The following is a 17,619-nucleotide window of genomic DNA, read 5'->3' as shown; positions in this document are numbered from 1 at the left end:
CCAGGAAATGAGTGGTCCTATTCTCTTGGGTTTGGGATAATAATAAAGATAGTATTAATAATGACAACAACAACTAACACCATGGCTATGATCATCAAGGGGACTTGAGCTTTTTCTGTACTTCAAGAAGCTGAGCTCAGAAAGCAGGAGTCCTGGAAGGTGCCCACAGTGGCCGCCCTCCCTCCCCCACCGTCTCACGGGGACCTGGAAAGCCTCCTGTCTGCCTTGAGCTTGCCAGCACTCTGAGTCCACTGGGCTCAGGGGGCCTCCAGTACAACAACCAGGGAAGACTCAACCCACCAAGGACCTTTATATAGCTGGCCTCCCTTCTCTAGGCCTAAACGGGAAAGAATATTCCTTGAGGTGCAGAGGCTGAGCTTCCAACTTAACCACTTAAAGGCTAGAACGTGAGGTAGCCCGGGAGAAGAGTGAATCCACCCAAATAGGAGGCAGATGAAATGTGGCATCTCAAAGCGCAGACTTTGCAGGGGTCAAATGGACCAGGGCCTGAATCTCAGTCCTGCCACTTCCTGGCTTTGTGACTTCAGGTAGCTTACCCTCTCTGAGCCCCAGTTTCCTCATCGATAAAATGGTGATAAAAACAGTCCTCACTTCCACAGGCTAACGTGAGGGTGACACAAATAAGCACACAATACACAGTGGCCATTATTTCTCCAGCATGGTCTCTGTCCTCAAAGCCCTCACCGTTCATTTGAGAGCAAAGAGTAATTCTGTCTTCAGAGGCTGGAAAAGCTCCAACAGCCATGCTTATTAAATGCCGGGTTCCGTGTTTGTGTATCTTCACTCATTCATAAGCAAACCTGAGTTTTGCTATCTGCCATTTATAGATGGGGAAACTGAGGCCTAGAGGTGAAGGTGCTTGCCAAAGGCAGCAAAGGGGGAAGTGGCTGAGCTGGGATTTTGGCCAAGGGTTGTCTGACTTAAGGCCAGTGCCCTTCCCTGCAGAACAGGCAGGCTTGATGGAAAACTCAATACTGGACTGGTGGGTACTTTGTGATTGTGCAGCCAATCTCAAGAATTGCAGGGGACTTGAAATGGGCTGCAAGGGAGGAAAAGCTTGGCTGCCTGTTCCTTGGATGTACGGTCCAGCATGGTGAGGGGGTTGTGGCTGGGAGACTGTCACAACCTGAGAACAAGTCCCCATGGCCTGTACTCTCTTTGGCTTAAGTAGATGGAAGTTCTAGCTTATTAGTGTTTTAACTGCATTTTCTTAGATTCTGTACTTGTCTATTTGGCATCTGCACATTATAGGGTCAAACTAATGGCCAAAGTTGTTTACAACTCCCCTGTAAACTCACATCCCTAACCACCTCCAGAGCTCACATCCCTAATCACCTCCTTTATCTAATTCCCATTCTCGGCCAATATTTCCTCTGCCCCAAATCACTCAGGGCCAGGTACAGACAACTAAAGACCACTCCTACAGCCTAGAGTCCACCAACATTGTTCAAACTAGTCAATCCTAAGTTATTTCCCCTCCCCTATCTTACTCTGTGTGGAAAACACAATAAAAGCTGTGACCTATGCTTTCCCTTTGCTCCTTTCTGCCTCCTGGCTGACCCCGGTGCTTCCCCATGTGGCCCTGTGTAGGGTGACATGCCCCCTTATCTTGGAAACTGCAAGTAATAAAAATCTTCTTTCAATGTCATCCGCCTCTCCATGTTGCCACTCAGACACCTCTATAAATTAAAATCCCCTGGGTACAATCATTGATACAATGAGTCAAGTGGATCACTGTTTGCACAGGCTTTGAGAATTACCATAAGAGCAACAGCAAGCTGTCACGTGTTGAGGATATGAGGCCATTGCCGTGCAAAGCAGTGTCCAATCAGATCTCCTCTGCTCTTCTAACGAGTAGCCCTGAGGAGCAGGTATTACTCCATCCAGTTTTGGGTTGCCCTTGACCACCTGAAGCTCAGAGCCTCAGATGGAATGAGGGGATGCCTACCTTTCAGGTGGAACGTTATCCGTGTTGCTGCTGTGGCGTCTCTGCATTTTCCTTAAGACCTAAAAGTCAACACATGCATGAGCCAGAGTCTCCCAATATTCTCAGTGCCTGTCAGATCACCATGGTAACCATAAACAAGTACTACTTGTATCTTACTTCCCTAGAGCTCTCTGACATTTTGCAAACTGTGTTTCAGTCTGTTATGCCATTCAACCCTCAAATCAACACCCTGTCCCATGAAGAAAGTGTCATCAGCCCATTTCATGGATGAGAAGGATGAGACCGGAGGTGGAGGAAGTTCTCATGTCAGAGGAGAAAGAAGTGAACTGTAAAACAAAGAGGTGCTGGAGGAGGTCAAGTGAGCAGCAGTTAGGAAACATGGATCCTGGACTGATGCCACCCCTAATTTGCTGTGTGACCCTGGACAAATTGGTAACCTCTCTGTGGCCTCAGACTCCCCATAGGTTAAATGGGAGACAGGTGAAGTGTCCGAACCCAAAGCTTCCTTCCAGCCCTCACATTTAATACAGTGGTAATGAAGATCTGAATTCTCATGGAGACACGTCACCTGGTTCACTGTGAGGAACCACAGGGACTTCAGAACTCCATGTTGACGACACCTGAGGTGGGCATTCAGGTGGGGATGTGACCACTGGATTCCAGAGAAAGCAGGCCTCTCCCTCTTCTTCCTCTCCAAAGGCATGCACGGGTCACAGGAGCTTATCAGAGGCTCCAAACCCTGGATGGAATAGAACACTTAAGTGAATAGTCCATGGGATGCCTTGAACCTGAGAATAAGTCTTAGGGCTTCATGGGTAGTTATAAGCAGATGGTTCTGTTGCCTCCTTGTCCCTTGTTAGCCTTCCATTGATACCTTGTTGGGACTCCTGAGGACCGTTATGATCTAAATGTATTAATATCTTGTCCTATTGTCAAACTCTGAGTCGTGATTGGGGAATACAGAAAATATGTTTAAGGCCCTCCGCAGGCTACCCACTGCAATCAGAATAAAATTCAAGCTCTGTTCCTGGCCTGCAGGCCTCACCTGTTCCCAACCTCATTTGCCTCCACTCTCCTCCAACCACACTGGCCTTTTTGTTTTTCAAACGTGCCAGCTTGTCCCTGCCTCCGGGCCTTTATACTTGCTGTTCCCTCTCCCTAGAATGCTTTTCCTTCTGGCTAGCTCCCTCAGGACAAATGTCACCTCCTTCCAGAGGCCTTCTCCTCTCACCCTCCTGACCCAACATACATTTCCCCGTTTTACCTTCTTCATAGCATATATCATTTATTTACATGTTTGCATATTCATTTATGGCCTGTCCTCCATTAGAATGCGAATGCCACAAAAGACACGATCGGCCTGCCTGGTTTGCCCTTCTGCTTCCACATCTAGAACGCTGCCTGGCACAGAGTAGCAGTCAACAAGTATTTACTCAATGAGGAAAACATCAATGGGTCTCTCACTTACCTTTTTCTACGTCCCTTGTTCCCTCCCTGACCTCTCACTCTAGAGAAGAAATAAAGGCCAGAGACTTTTCATGAGTTGGTTTAGCTTCCTTGAATATTTGTTTCTGTACCAGGACCAAAGATGGCGCTCTTAGTTCAGGGTGCCATACGGGTTGTTGAGTGACTTCCTGATCCTGACCAGCCTTCTTCAGGGGACAGCACTGGTGTTACCAGGGCCACTGATTAGCGAGACAACCCCCCAGCTAAGCCTCCTTTCTCATTTGGAAAATCAGCCAAAAGATGGGTCAGTAGCACCATCTTCATATATGAAGGAAAGCTCATCCCCTAAATCTGTTTCAAGAACCTGCAATCTCGCCTTAATGCCCCCTCTCCCCGCAATGATTCCTCATCGCCTGCAAATCCTCGGGGAAAATAAAATACAGAATCTCAGTTTCCATCCATAAATTTGACACAGCCCCCTAAATAAAATACCCAAGATTTCACTTTCAGATGCTTGCTTTCGAAGGGGCTTCAGGTCCTGTGTTGGCAGTAGGCCGTACATAATTATTCCAATATCGAATTCTGTAATAAAACGTTTGCACGTGGGATGCATCTGAATGACTGAATGAAATGCCTTTTTACCCTCTACTCCATACATCGCTCTCCATCCCTAACGAGGATTTCACCAGAGTTTTCAATGTATGAGAGGTTTTAAGTTGCACCCCCGAGCCGTTATATGACTGCACCGAAATGCACGCAAGAGAGCATCTCCTGCATCACTTGCACTGGAAGCAGGCAGGTGCGCTCCGTACACAATGCTGCAAGCGTTTTTCATTCCTGCAACCAAAGTTTACCGCGAAACGCCCCAGGACTGAAAGGGCAGGAGATTACGCTGACCATACCGGGGGGAAAAAAAATAACGTTATCTTTTTACCTGCCCAGACGATTCGGCAATCTCAGCGGCATCATTCTCGTGCTTCCAAGCCAATCACTCGCTCGGCCCGGGGAGCACCTGACTTCCGAGTGCTTCCGGCCTCTCCCCAGGTTCTTTCTCAGGTCGCGGCGCCCAGCGCTGAGACCCGGGCAACAACTCCACCGGCCGCACGCACACGATTGCCCGCCCCCTTCCCGGAATTCAGCCAATAGGAAGCCGCCGCTATGCAGGGACCAATGAGGAGGAGGCCGAGCGAGGCCGGCGGGTGACGCGCGAGGTGTGCAGGCGGTGTGTGGGGCGAGGTCACGTGGGGAGGCGCGGGGTGGCTGACGGGAGCTGGCTGGGCTGAGGGCCGCGGGGCCGGCGCCCGCCGCGAGCCATGGGGCTGCCGGCCGCGTAGGGGCCATGCCGCCCGGGCCCCGGGCCTGTCCCGCTCCGCGCCGGGATGGTGAACCTGGCGGCCATGGTGTGGCGGCGGCTCCTGCGGAAGAGGTGGGTGCTCGCCCTGGTCTTCGGGCTCTCGCTCGTCTACTTCCTCACCAGCACCTTCAAGCAGGTCAGTGGCCGCCCTCCCTCCCCGGGTGAGGGAAGCTGCCTCTGCAGCCGCGCTGCCCGAGTGCCCGGTGCGCCGGGCCGCCTCCGGAGAGGTGGGCGTTCGTGTCCCGGGGCTGAGGACGGGCGAAGGGACCCGCCCATTTCGTTGGTAGGCCAGGGGCAGAGCTGGGACTCGAACCCGGTGCTGTGGGCCCTTACGCTGTGCTTGTTATCACCCTGAGGGCCGTCTCCTTGCCTCCTACCTGCCAGGCCGAGTGCTGAGCGGGGGCGAGCATTTCTCCCTTCTCCTCGCGGCCGTTCTGGGGGGCGGTGTCCCCGGGTTCCAGCAGGGTAACTCGAGACTGGAAAAGGTGGAGATGCCTGGGCCAGTAAGATGCCCAGCTGAGCTACGAAGCCAGCGCTGGTGTGCCTGGTTTGCATTTAATTTAGGGGCTCGGTTGTCCGGCACGGAGACGCCTCAGGACCCACGAGGTGCTCTTTCTGTGCATAACGTGGTTGGGTGGAATTTTCCTTTCACCTCCCCATCCGCTTAGTTTTTCTTCTCTGTGCGAATTTGTGGGAGAAAAGGCAGGATTCTTTGGTGGGAAATGTTACCCAGAGCATTGTCCCTTCGTTTAGAAGTCCAGTTCAGGCGTTTAGGTTTTTAGAAAGGGTGAGCATATGCCACGGTGTACCCGGGACAACCCTGGTTTATGCTCTTGCGCTGATGCAGTTAGAAAAGCTCCCCTTTTCATTCTCAAGGGTCATATTCGTATAAAATTTGTCAATGAGTAGAAAAGAAATACTAAGTGATATGGTCACCTTAGTTTTAGGAGATTGTAAAACGGAAAGTTAGGGGACCGTAGCCCACCTCTCACCTCAGGCTAACAGGCTGAGTGTTGTAAGCCTCTTCTGGTGACTGGGATGCGTCGGTGACATTCATGCAGACTAAGTGCTTGCACTTGTGTTTTCACAACTTCGCAGACACCTGCTCATGGCCACGTGTTGTTCCTTTCCTGTCAGGTGGGTGCTGTAGTGACCCCGGACTCAGCCCTCTACCTTCCTCCCAGCTGACCCAGCTCATCTCTAGCACCATTGGTTTAAATACCAGCTGTATGCTGTTGCTGTTTCTAACTCCAGCCTTGACCTATCCAGAAACCCCAAGGTTCTTATATCCCGTTGCTTGCTTGACGTCCCTTTTTGCGTGCGTTGTCGGCTCCTCATACTTGGCCAAAACAGAACTCCTGATTCTCCACCACCACTTCCTCTCCAGTCTTCCCAGCCTCACTGAGTGGCACTACCATTCCCCAGCCACAGATACCTTCAGCTTTTCCCTGTCTGGACTGCTGTAGTAGCCCACCAACAGGTCTCTGCTTCCTTGCTTTTTTTTTTTTTTTTTTGCGGTACGCGGGCCTCTCCCCGTTGTGGCCTCTCCCGCTGCGGAGCACAGGCTCTGGACGCGCAGGCTCAGCGGCCATGGCTCACGGGCCCAGCCACTCCGCGGCACGTGGGATCTTCCCGGACCGGGGCATGAACCCGCGTCCCCTGCATCGGCAGGCGGACTCTCAACCACTGCGCCACCAGGGAAGCCCTGCTTCCTTTCTTATTCTACAGTCTATTCTCTAACCAGCAGGAGGAGTGATAATCTGAAAAGAAAAAAAAAATCCCAGCACTCCCTTGTGTATAGTTCTTCTTTGGGTTCCTGTTGCACTCAGCTAAAACTCCAGACGCCCGTTCCAGGATCTCTGCATTGTGAGTGTTTTTTTTTTTTTTTTTGTCAGTTCAGGTGAGGCTAACTATTACTGCTCCAGGTCACAGCAGGTGACACAATCTCAGTGATTTCAGTTCCTTGCCCATAGTCCTGCTTTATTTTCTCTGCGGTAAGCATCACTTACTGAGCATTTCTGGATCATTTACCTGTTTATCTGTCTCCCCTCACTCTCCCTTCTAGAACGTAATTTTTTGGAGACCAGGGACCTTGTCTGTGTTGTTCATAGAATCTCAGTCCCTAGAATACTGCCAGGCACTTCATGGGTATTCAAATATTGGTTGAACAATCACATCTTTTTAATTGGGGTGACTTTTTCTTTCTTCCCAGCTTGGCACACTCCTACTAATTTTTCCTGCCTGACTCAGATGCTGTCTACACTGTGACTTTCCCTACAGCCACTTTTTTTTTTTTTGGCTGCACCGCGGGGCTTGTGGGGTCTTAGTTCCCTGACCAGGGATCGAACCCGGACCCTCAGCAGTGAAAGTGCAGAGTCCTAACCACTGGACCACCAGGGAATTCCTCCTACAAATGCCTTTTAAGTACTCTGGTGTACCTTGTTCTTTTTTTATTTTTCCCCGTGTGTCTTTTTTTTTTTTTTTTTTAAACTTGTGATCTGTGACTACAGTCCTAGGGGTGTGTGTATGTGTGTGTGTGTGGGGTGATCGTGAATCCCCTGAAACTTTCAGCAACAGTTTTGTTTTGCAGATTTTTCTGGATCTGATTCCCCCACTGCCTAAGAAACGCGTTAGCTATAACCTCTCTATCCCTGCCCATCAAGCCCCTGGCAACCACTAGTCAACTTTCTGTCTCCATGGATTTACGTATTCTGGACATTTCATATAAATGGAAACATACACTATGTGGTCTTCTTTGTCTGTCTTCTTTCAGTTAAAAGCCAGTCTTCAAGTCTCATCCATGTTGTAGCATGTATTAGTACTTCATTTTTATGTCTGAGTAATATGCCGTTGTAGGCATCTAACACATTTTGTTTAGCCATCATCATTTGATGGAGACTTGGCTTGTATCTGCCTTTTGGCTATTATGACTAGGGCTGCCATGGACATTGGTGTACAAGGTTTTGTTTGGAAATATGTTTTCAGTTCTCTTGAGTATGGTCATAGGAGTGGAATTGATGGGTCACTTGGTAACTGTGTTTAACTTTTTGAAGAACTGCCGGGCTGTTTTCCAAAGTGGCTGTACCATTTGCAGTGAACTTTTAAGAAACTATACTTGTCAAGTTTTGAAGTAGTATCAAAGAAGATTATCCATAATTATCTGGAAGAGCCACTAAAATCCTCCTATTTCCAACTGCACATTTGTGTGAGGTAGATTTTCTTCATAAGCTTCAACCTGAACAAGGTATTGCAATAAATTGGATTTAGAGGCAGTTGTGAGAATCCAGCTGTTTTCCGTCAAGCCAGACATTATAAACATTTGCAGAAATGTAAAGACATTTTCTCATCTCACCAAGTATATTTTTTTGTTTTGAAAAACATTTTTCCCCCCACACACATGAAAAACTGTTGACATGTAATGGGCTCATTATTGTTATTTTTTATTATTATTTTTTGCGGTATGCGGGCCTCTCACTGTTGTGGCCTCTCCCGTTGCGGAGCACAGGCTCCGGACGCGCAGGCTCAGCGGCCATGGCTCATGGGCCCAGCCGCTCCGCGGCATGTGGGATCTTCCCGGGCCGGGGCAGGAACCCGTGTCCCCTGCATCGGCAGGCAGACTCTCAACCACTGGGCCACCAGGGAAGACCTCATTATTGTTATTTTTAAACGAATAAATAACTTATTTAAATGTTTTAAGAATTGGTTTTAATTTCCAGTATGATAAATATCGTTAGCCATAACCCTCATTAACTCACATACTGAAGTCCTCAATAATTTTTAAAACTGGAAAGGATCCTTGGAGCCTATTCTGACTGATGCCCCTCCTGCGTGCCTGTGAGTTTGCTCCTCTGCTCTATTCTCTGCTGCAGTTTCGGTCTTCCAGCACTCCTGAGCTGTGTGGCTTGAGGGAGTCTGCTCCATTTTGCCCAGCCTCAGGCTCCATCTGTAAGGAGCTGTGCTGTAGCACAGCTGTCTGTCTATTGGACGGGAAGGCGGGGTGGGTGTGGTTAGAATTAATTGAGAAGAGGCTGTGAAAAACTCGGAAATCTTTGGAGTTTTTCATATGATCCTTAGCTCTGCTTCAGTGAGACTGTGAACTCGTGGAGCAGATGTGGCCACTTTTTGCCTAGAGAATAGTTGATTATTCTCTACAGCTTTGAATTCCTGTTTTGATTTTCATGTTAATTAATGCTTTGGGGGATAGCTTAAATTGTAGGGATGGGAGCACAGGAGAAATTAGTGACCTTGGTGGGGATGCCATTGGGGGTGAGGACTGGGTGCTAGGTGACTTGGGCACATTGATTTAACAAATGTTTAGTGAACACCAGCTGCACCAGGCACTGTCTGCTAGATGATGGAGATACAGTGGGGGGCAAAGCAGATACAGTCTTACTCTCCCAGAGCCTATATTCTGTAGGGGGTGAGGGGTAGAAATGGCAAATGAGCAGAATTATTTCAGATAATAATTTGTGATACAAAGAATACAAAACAAGGTACTGTGATAGAGCGGCAAGGTGGGCCTAACTCTGTGGGGCATTTGAGCTGAGATTAGAGAAATCCGTCTTGGAGTCAGAAGGGTCCTTAGAGGGCCTCTCATGTAAATAACTGTTCTCATAGTTGTTCAAGTGGTGCAGTTCCAGAAAGTGTCAGGGCTATTTGCATAACTCCTTGAAAATATATGAACATCTTTAGCTTTAACGTAATTAAGTATGTAAATTGGTTTCAAGTTAGACACTATATAAAGTATAATAAATCATAAGAGAGAGTTGCTAATCTGTTTTTCTGCTCTGTTTTTCACCGTATCAACAAGGTACATATACCTTTCAGAGTCTGTAAAGTGCTGCACAGGGTAGAGGAGGAAAGCAATTATCTTTAATCTCACCAGAGGGATTTACCGATGATATTTGGGCATATTTTCTTTCTTCATATTTTAAAAATATAGTTAGGGCCTACTGTTTCTTCACTTAACATATATGCATTTTCCCCATCTTTAAAAGCTCTTTCGAGGTGTAAGTTTTTATAACTAAAAATTTCCATGATCAGGCTATAGTTATTAGCTATTCCCCAAATATTAGACATTGGGATTCCCTCTGGCCTTTATCCCCTTTTTTCTTTTACTTTTGAGAATCATAAGCGATTCTTTTAATGACAGTGCCTTATGTTTAAGTGCTTTACTGCTTACGTGGGACACATCTCATTTGACCCTAATGATAACCCCCGAAAAAGAGACAGGACAGTTATTAAAATACCCCTTTTTAAATCAGAGGTTAAGTAATATACATTAGTAATAAAAACATTTCTCTAGCGCCTTGTAGTTTATGAAGAAAATTCTGGAGGCTCCTTTTTTTTTTTAAATAAATTTATTTATTTATTTATGGCTGCATTGGATCTTAGTTGCTGCGTGCGGGCTTCCTCTAGTTGCCGTGAGTGGGGGCTACTCTTTGTTGTGGTGCGCCGGCTTCTCAGTGCGGTGACTTCTTTTGCTGCAGAGCACGGGCTCTAGGCGCATGGACTTCAGTAGTTGTGGCATGCAGGCTTAGTAGTTGTGGCTTGCGGACTCTAGAGTGCAGGCTCAGTAGTTGTGGCACATGGGCTTAGTTGCTCCACCAGCATGTGGGATCTTCCCGGACCAGGGCTCGAACCCGTGTCTCCTGCATTGGCAGGTGGATTCTTAACCACTGTACCACCAGGGAAGGCCCTGGAGGCTCTTTGAGAGTAGAGAACCTGCCTATCTTTGTCTCTGTATCTTTCACACATTGTAAGAACTTGATACCTTTGAATGAATCTTGAATTAAAAAATACACACACACGCACACACACATACACACACGCACACACACATACACACACACACACACATACACATACACACGGGGGGGTGCTCAAAATTGAGACAGCCTAGTAGGGTAGTTTCGGAAAGGTTTAAAGCCACCTGTCCAATGAAGGAATCCCCTCAGTGCCCCTTCACCACACCCTTGCAAGACTGGACCTTCAGGAAAGCGACCATGTGCTAATTCATTACATTTGCCATTATGTCTTACACAATCTCTTGTACGGTCTTTTCTGGTTGTACAACTCTTACCAGTTCTTTTGGAAAGGTCTTAAATATTCATGTTTGAAAACAAGTACAAGTGCTGGGAGAATTGCCATCCTATTTACCAGGAACACAGTAATGTGAAAGAGGTCCTTCTGGGATGCCCTTGTCCGTGAACTCTTCATTTTCTTTCAGAAGGAATAACAGGAAAGTTTGAGAGTGATGTCAAGAGCACTTTCAACCTTGTTGTGAGATCCAGTTTACTGTACTTTGACCAGCTTCTTAAGTCTTTATGGCTGTTAATTTATCTAGGGTAGCATTTCAAGTGCACTTTAGTTTGCACATAGCTTGATTATGCCGTTAATTGACACGGTCCCAGCAGAACTCATGAATTTACAGGTGGTTAAGCATTGTGCACCTAAGTGATTTTTCCCATATTCTCAAGACTTATGCATTTAAGTCCTTTTCTTGCCCCAACCAAGGAATACCGATGTTGTTTTTGTATTGATATAACCCATCCTGTTCCTGCTAGTGCCAGTTCTTTCCTATAAAAGAAACAAAAGAGAGGGGGCGGAATAGAAATGAAAGCCACCTTGAAGGACTGTTTTACCTTTAGTAAATTAAGGAACAAAATTCAATAGTGGAGTGGCACACTGTTATTTAAATTCTGGTAATGTTACAAATGGCATATATAACTTTTGGGAAATTATCAATATTTGGCACTATTTAGCATTGACTCTACTAATAATAATTCCTACCACAAATTACTCAAGAGAATAAGCAAAAGGTCTACATTTTTATTGCAGTGCTATTTATGATAACAGACACCTGGGGTGGGCTTAAACGTTGATCTGTAGAGGATGTTTTTACTAAATTACAGCACATCAGGGTGATGGATTATTATATAGCCTTGAAAATGTGATTATCAAGATAATGTAGGTACTTGAATCGTTTACCATCCAATTAGTGTCAAGAGGAGCTGAATGTGAAGCATACTAATTTGTAGTATAAATGCTGGGGTCAAAGGCTAGAAGTTAATATGCAGAAATAGATATAGCTTTATTCAAGTGATGGGATTGTGGGCAATTTATGTCTTTTATGTTGGCAGTCATTTTTTTTTAAATAAACTTTTAATTTTGGAGTAATTATGGATTTACAGAAAAGTTTCAAGGATAGTACAGAGTTCCTGTAGATTCCTCATTTAGTGTCTCCTGTTGTTAATGATCATCATGTTTTTAATAATTTTTTATCATTTTATTTTAAATTAAAAATGAAACTATTCCAACGATGATGAAAAATGTTAATAATCACCTATGTCCTTTCCATGTTAATGGTTTGTAGTATCTTTGCATGCATTTATCTCAGCTCTTATAAACCCATATGTATGTATTAATACAGTTATCATAATACAATGTGTGATAATATGCACATTATTTTGTAACTTGTTTTGTTTCTTAATATACTGTGGACATCCACCAGGGATCTGTAGCCCTCTGTATTAAAATTATCCGAGTGCTTTAAAAATATTGATTCCCAGGTCCCATCCACAGAGCTTTTTACTCAGTCTGGAGTTGGGCTCAGGAATCAGAATTTGAAGTCCTTAATAATCTGATGTGCAAGTCAGGTTTAAGGACTCCTGCTCTAGATAAATACACATAAGTCATAGGTAATTTTTAGGTAATAGCTATGGCTATCCAGTGTTTATTCACTCATTTCTCTGTGGTTGGGGTTCCAGGTTTTTTCCACCACATAAATGGTGCTGTAGTAGACATCCTAGTGCACCCTTACACGTCTGTACTTTCCAGAGGCTAGGCCTCAAACATGTGTTTGCTGTGCCAAAGTAGATGTGGATTTGCATGTCTTAAATATTAATAGCTCTTCCCACATAGCTTTCCTAGAGATATCTTAGTAACTGTATAGCTCTTTCCCATTGTCTTAAAGTATAACCTTTGCCATCAACTTTCAAGGTTAGTCCCTTTTTCTCAAACAGTGACACATGACAGATCATTCTTAATGGCAAAAGCCACAGAACTCTATTAAAATGGTAGAATGGTTAAACTATTATGTATAAAAATCCTCTTGGAGGGAGTCTTATCATTGTTTTGTTTTCCAGTGATAGATAGGTTGAAGAATCCTCTGAGAAGATGGCTCTTTCTTGCATGGCTTGTTTTTTTAGCACTCAGGCACCTTACTTAGTTTCTTTAAGAGTATAACAAAGGCAATTTGGAAAGCCCGACTGTGCCTTGGGGGCTAGGAGAAAAGATCTAAACTCTTGCCTCTAGAGCAACTCCTCACTTTGCATGTCTCGGTAAAGGGCTGGCTGGCATGGGTGTCTTTTATAAAGAAAGGTATGTTCTAAGGGTCACATACTTAGTATTTTTTCATAGAAGAAATTTGCAAGTTGACATGCTTCTTCTTGCCCCTGAAATCAACCTCCCAATTCAGCGTTCCCCTTAGTTTACCACTAAACTCCTTACTGCAAATGAAAGTAACCTTGTGCCCTAGACCTGTCCAGGTATTGTCTGAAATGACAGTTGGAAAGTTTCTTTGAAGTTTCCTCTTCTATTTTAAAAGTGTATTCAGATTTTACATTCTATTCCACAATGTATTTGTTTTCATATAAAACATATTTTAAATGATTTGCCATCAGAAAAATTTCAAAACTTTTTCCCTCCAAATTTTTTTGACAAAATTAATGCTTTTGTACACATTCATAACATGCACGTAGTCCAAGGGCATTTATGTAAGTCTGCCAGTTTTGAAGCATAGCCCTAATTTATTACTTCTTCCTGCAGGTTTATTTTGCATTTTTTAAAAGAAATACATTTATTTATTCTTGGCTGCATTGGGTCTTCATTGCTGTGCGCAGTCTTTCTCTAGTTGCGGTGAGTGGGGGCTACTCTTCCTTGCGGTGCGCGGGCTTCTCATTGCAGTGGCTTCTCTTGTTGCTGAGCATGGGCTCTAGGCGCACAGGCTTCAGTAGTTGTGGCACGCAGGCTCAGTAGTTGTGGCTCACAGGCTCTAGAGTGCAGGCTCAGTAGTTGTGGCACATGGGCTTAGTTGCTCCGCAGCATATGGGATCTTCCCGGACCAGGGCTCGAACCCATGTCCCCTGCATTGGCAGGCAGATTCTCAACCACTGTGCCACCAGGGAAGTCCCGGTGGGTGGATTCTTAACCACTGTGCCACCAGGGAAGCCCTGCATTTTTTTTCATGACTTTGGCTCAGACTTTACTCATACCAGGGGAGTGCAGATTCCTGTTGTGCAAGCTGTTTTATATTGTTTCTTTCCTATTACTGTAGTTTCTATGAAAAAATTGGTGAAAATGCAAGAAGTGATACTTTAACCTTGTCATTTATGGTGTCTTTGTAGGAGGAGAGGGCAGTGAGAGATCGGAATCTCCTCCAGGTTCACGACCACGATCAGCCCATCCCATGGAAAGTGCAGTTTAACTTGGGCAACAGCAGTCGGCCCAGCAACCAGTGCCGGAACTCCATTCAAGGGAAGCACCTCATCACGGATGAACTTGGTTAGTCTGGCTCCCTTCCTCTCCTGCAGTCCCTGGGCCATTCGTAGGTTTTTAAATAGGGATTTTATATGCTGTCTTTCCCCCTCTTGCCCATTTCAACACTTCTCACGTCTTTGTCTTTTATATCTGACTCATCATTCAAGGTTCCCCTCAACATCAGAGAAGCTTGGTTTGATAAGAGACACTCTCCAGAGTTAGAATTACGGTTTTAGCATTTTATCATGCGTCAGCCCCTTGACTACTTCCTGCCAGTCTCTTCCCAGCCCCAGTACTTTCAGATCTTAACAGTCCTTTTTTTCTCATTTTGATGGTGAACTCTGCAAGATAAACAGTTTTCCTTCTTGGTGACGTGAATCGTATCCACATAGTGTTGGCATTTAGGAAGAGAATGAATGCACTTGTTGACTGCATAATCTCAAATGAATTATAAACACTTCCAAAATGTTTTACTGTTACTATTAAAACATCAGTCTGTTTCTTTTTTGTTATATTCACTAGTTTTATTTTTAGGTTCCACGTATAAGTGATATCATACAACATCAAAGTATTTGTCTTCCTCTGTCTGACTTACTGCACTAAGTGTAATACCCTCCAAATCCATCCACGTTGTTGCGAATGGCAAAATTTCATTCTTTTTACAGCGGCAAGATAGGGCTGGGGATTAAGAGGTACAAACTACTGTGTATAAAATATAAGCTACCGAGGTATATCAAACAGCACAGGGAATATAGCCAATATTTTATAATAACTATAAATGGAGTATAACTCTTAAAAATTATGAATCACTAAGTTGTCACCTGAAACTTATGTAATATTGTAAATCAATGATACCTCAATTAAAAAAAACAATCTGTCTGTTTTGGTGCCTTCTCCCAGAGTTTTAGTGTATAAGAAAGGCGATTCCTGTGCTGGCGAGGCGTTTGGATTAGACAGCCGCTAGAGCTCTAACCACTCTAAGACTGGCCCAGTCCCCCAAGGAGAGACTCCTGGTAATGCTCTGCCTGCATTAATTTAGCCCTTACTACATGCTGGGCACTGGGCTAAAAGCTCTCCTTGAATAACATCTCATTTGATTGTTGTAGCAGTCCTGTGAGGTGTAGGTGTTTCTGTCTTCACTTTGTAGTTGAAGATACACCAAGCGGTTCAGGAACCTGCCCAAGGTGGCAGGGGCTCTTTTACAAACCATAAACGGGATACCATTATCACGCCAAGAGAGTACCACTTTTCCTTAATGTCAGCTATCCAAACAGTGGTCAGAGTTCCCCGACTGGTTTACAGATTGTTTATTCCCTTTTCACCTGGTGGTTTACAATAATCTGGTTAGTTTGCAAGAGTAAAATTGGCTCTGTCTTAGAGAGTCTCAGAACAAATGGGTTATGAATGTCACAATACTGAAATTGATACAGGTAACCTTGAATCGATACCTGATGAAGCCTAACAAAATGAAGACATGTGCTATCTTCAAAATGGAACTATAGTGCTTTTTATATATCTATATTTAAAGTTTGCAACCCCAGCAAAATCATTAAAAAAAAAAAACTTTTCCAAAAAGATCTCAAAGGAATCAGAGCAGATGAGATTATTTGGGATTGAAGGAAGGAATCAGGAAAACCTCCCACCTAGATTAGAAGAGCTGGAAAATTTTGCACAAAAATGCACTGCTGACTCAACAGTGCCCAGCTCTGTTTTTAAGATCACATTGAAAAAGCAGATTAAATTGCAAGTAACATTTGTTTTGCTTTGTTTTAACAGTAAAGTTCAGCGAAGGAAAGTTACTTCCATAAGATGACCGAGCTAGTCAGTCAGGGGCAGACCTAGGACTAAGACCAGGACTGAACTTGGAGTTCAGTGCTTTTTTCTTATAAGCTTTTGTTTGTATGGTACTCAGAAAGTGTGAAATCTTATGACTTGACTTTAATATTAGTTATGAATGACAGTTTGTCCTTTTCTTTTGTCATAGCTAGCAAAAGAATGATTTCCCTCTGCTTAATTCAAGTGAGACAAAGACTCTCAGATTTCTTAAGTTCCAAGAACCAATCAAAAAAAATCCAAGAACCATAGGTTTTATTTTACCTCCATGAATGCAGGAGAGGAGATAAGCAGTGTAATAAAGAAAACTTGCAGGAATTTTTGCCTTTTAGCAAGCAGATGCCACCCCCACGAGTGTTGTCAGGGTGACACCTTATTCAGTAAGACAACCAGCAGAGTTACAAACTTTTCAAAGGTTAGAAGTTGGTTTCCCAGTCAGTAGCAGCACACTCTGAGGTTGTGATCTCACAGGACTCCTCATTGGAAATAATGTTTGCAGGAGTACATTTCTGATGCAAAAGGAAAAATCTTGATGGACTTTCACCAGGAGTTAGAAAGACCCGCCTGGTTTCAAAGCTAAATACTTGCAGTTTGTACTGGGGAAAAACAGAAGGCCTGAGATGCTAACACTTATAACATGGAAAAGAGAAAAGGGCAGAAAGATCATTTCAACAAGTGTAATGTTTTACATCTTTCTGACACAGATCATGTAATAAGATGCTCTGTATCATTTGGGGTAGAATTTTGAGGAACATGCTGGCTTATTCAGATTTTTAATTTATAACCCTTCTGAAGGAAGTGAGTAAGAATAGTTAGGAAGAATCCCAGAAACATTTAATGTGGCATTAGAATCATCCTGTCTTAATTTAGAAGACAAAAGGCATAGTTAAAACCACAACAGCAGCGATCTGGTTCTCAGTTTTCCCCGTGTGACGTGAGGGCCCTTCTGGTCCCTTCCACTCTTATTTTAATGGTGCCTCCTGCGTTTGCACAGACTTTGTTTTCCAGTGTAGTTTCTGAAAACAACCTCATGCTTTGTTTTTCCAGAGTGGTTTCTGAAAACAACCTCATGCTTCACGATGTCTCATTCTCTGAGGATTAAGAAGCTGGGGCATTTAGAATGGAATGATGTGAGGAACAGCTGCTCTGCACCTGTGTGCACCCGTGGGCCCGTGTGTGTACCTGTGGGCCTGGGCCTGCACCTGGGAATTTCCCATGGGCCACGTGGTGTCCCTAATGGACTTGTTCTTACATTTTTCTGTCCCACTCCCAGAAGGATATAGAGAAATGTGTATTTAGCAGCTATGAACAATAAATTAGCTTTTGTGAGGAGATTCTTAAAGTTGAGTATGAATGAATGAACTAGGTTGGAGGGGGTGTGTTTAGATGATGAATGGAGGGAATTGGGAGGATTTTTCTTCCTTGGGTATTAGAGTACTCTCATTCCCTAATTCTGAGGGGTAGTTGAATCCCTGCA

The 17,619-nt window shown here is 44.6% G+C and overlaps 2 protein-coding genes across 5 annotated transcripts in view; one reads left to right on the top strand and one right to left on the bottom strand.

Annotated features, from left to right (window-relative positions):
• The window catches only part of RNFT2 (ring finger protein, transmembrane 2), a gene marked incomplete at its 3' end in the record, with an annotated part of 59,502 nt that extends 55,112 nt beyond the window's left edge, over nucleotides 1-4,390 (bottom strand). Inside the window, exons 1-3 of the mRNA XM_082853570.1 lie at nucleotides 4,350-4,390; nucleotides 2,538-2,708; nucleotides 1,970-2,028 (exon numbers count right to left, since the gene is read on the bottom strand). Coding sequence (XP_082709696.1) covers nucleotides 1,970-2,028; nucleotides 2,538-2,672 — 194 coding nt within the window. The 5' untranslated portion in view covers nucleotides 2,673-2,708; nucleotides 4,350-4,390. The remainder of the gene's footprint in view (nucleotides 1-1,969; nucleotides 2,029-2,537; nucleotides 2,709-4,349) is intronic.
• Nucleotides 4,391-4,700: 310 nt separating this feature from the next.
• The window catches only part of SPRING1 (SREBF pathway regulator in golgi 1), a 220,226-nt gene continuing 207,307 nt past the window's right edge, over nucleotides 4,701-17,619 (top strand). For 3 of the 4 annotated variants that reach the window (XM_082853254.1, XM_082853252.1, XM_082853253.1), the window contains exons 1-2: nucleotides 4,706-4,905; nucleotides 14,177-14,333. In XM_082853254.1, the coding sequence (XP_082709380.1) occupies nucleotides 4,795-4,905; nucleotides 14,177-14,333 (268 nt within the window). In that variant the 5' untranslated portion in view covers nucleotides 4,706-4,794. Of the gene's footprint in view, nucleotides 4,906-14,176; nucleotides 14,334-17,619 lie in introns of all 4 variants that reach the window. The other variant, XM_082853255.1, reaches the window with a different exon arrangement.

This window comes from Leucopleurus acutus (genome assembly GCF_964270905.1).
Source record: "Leucopleurus acutus genome assembly, chromosome: 13".
Lineage (NCBI taxonomy): Eukaryota > Metazoa > Chordata > Mammalia > Artiodactyla > Delphinidae > Leucopleurus > Leucopleurus acutus.
Note: the sequence above shows the minus strand (reverse complement) of the source record. Positions and strands in the feature narration are given on the sequence as shown.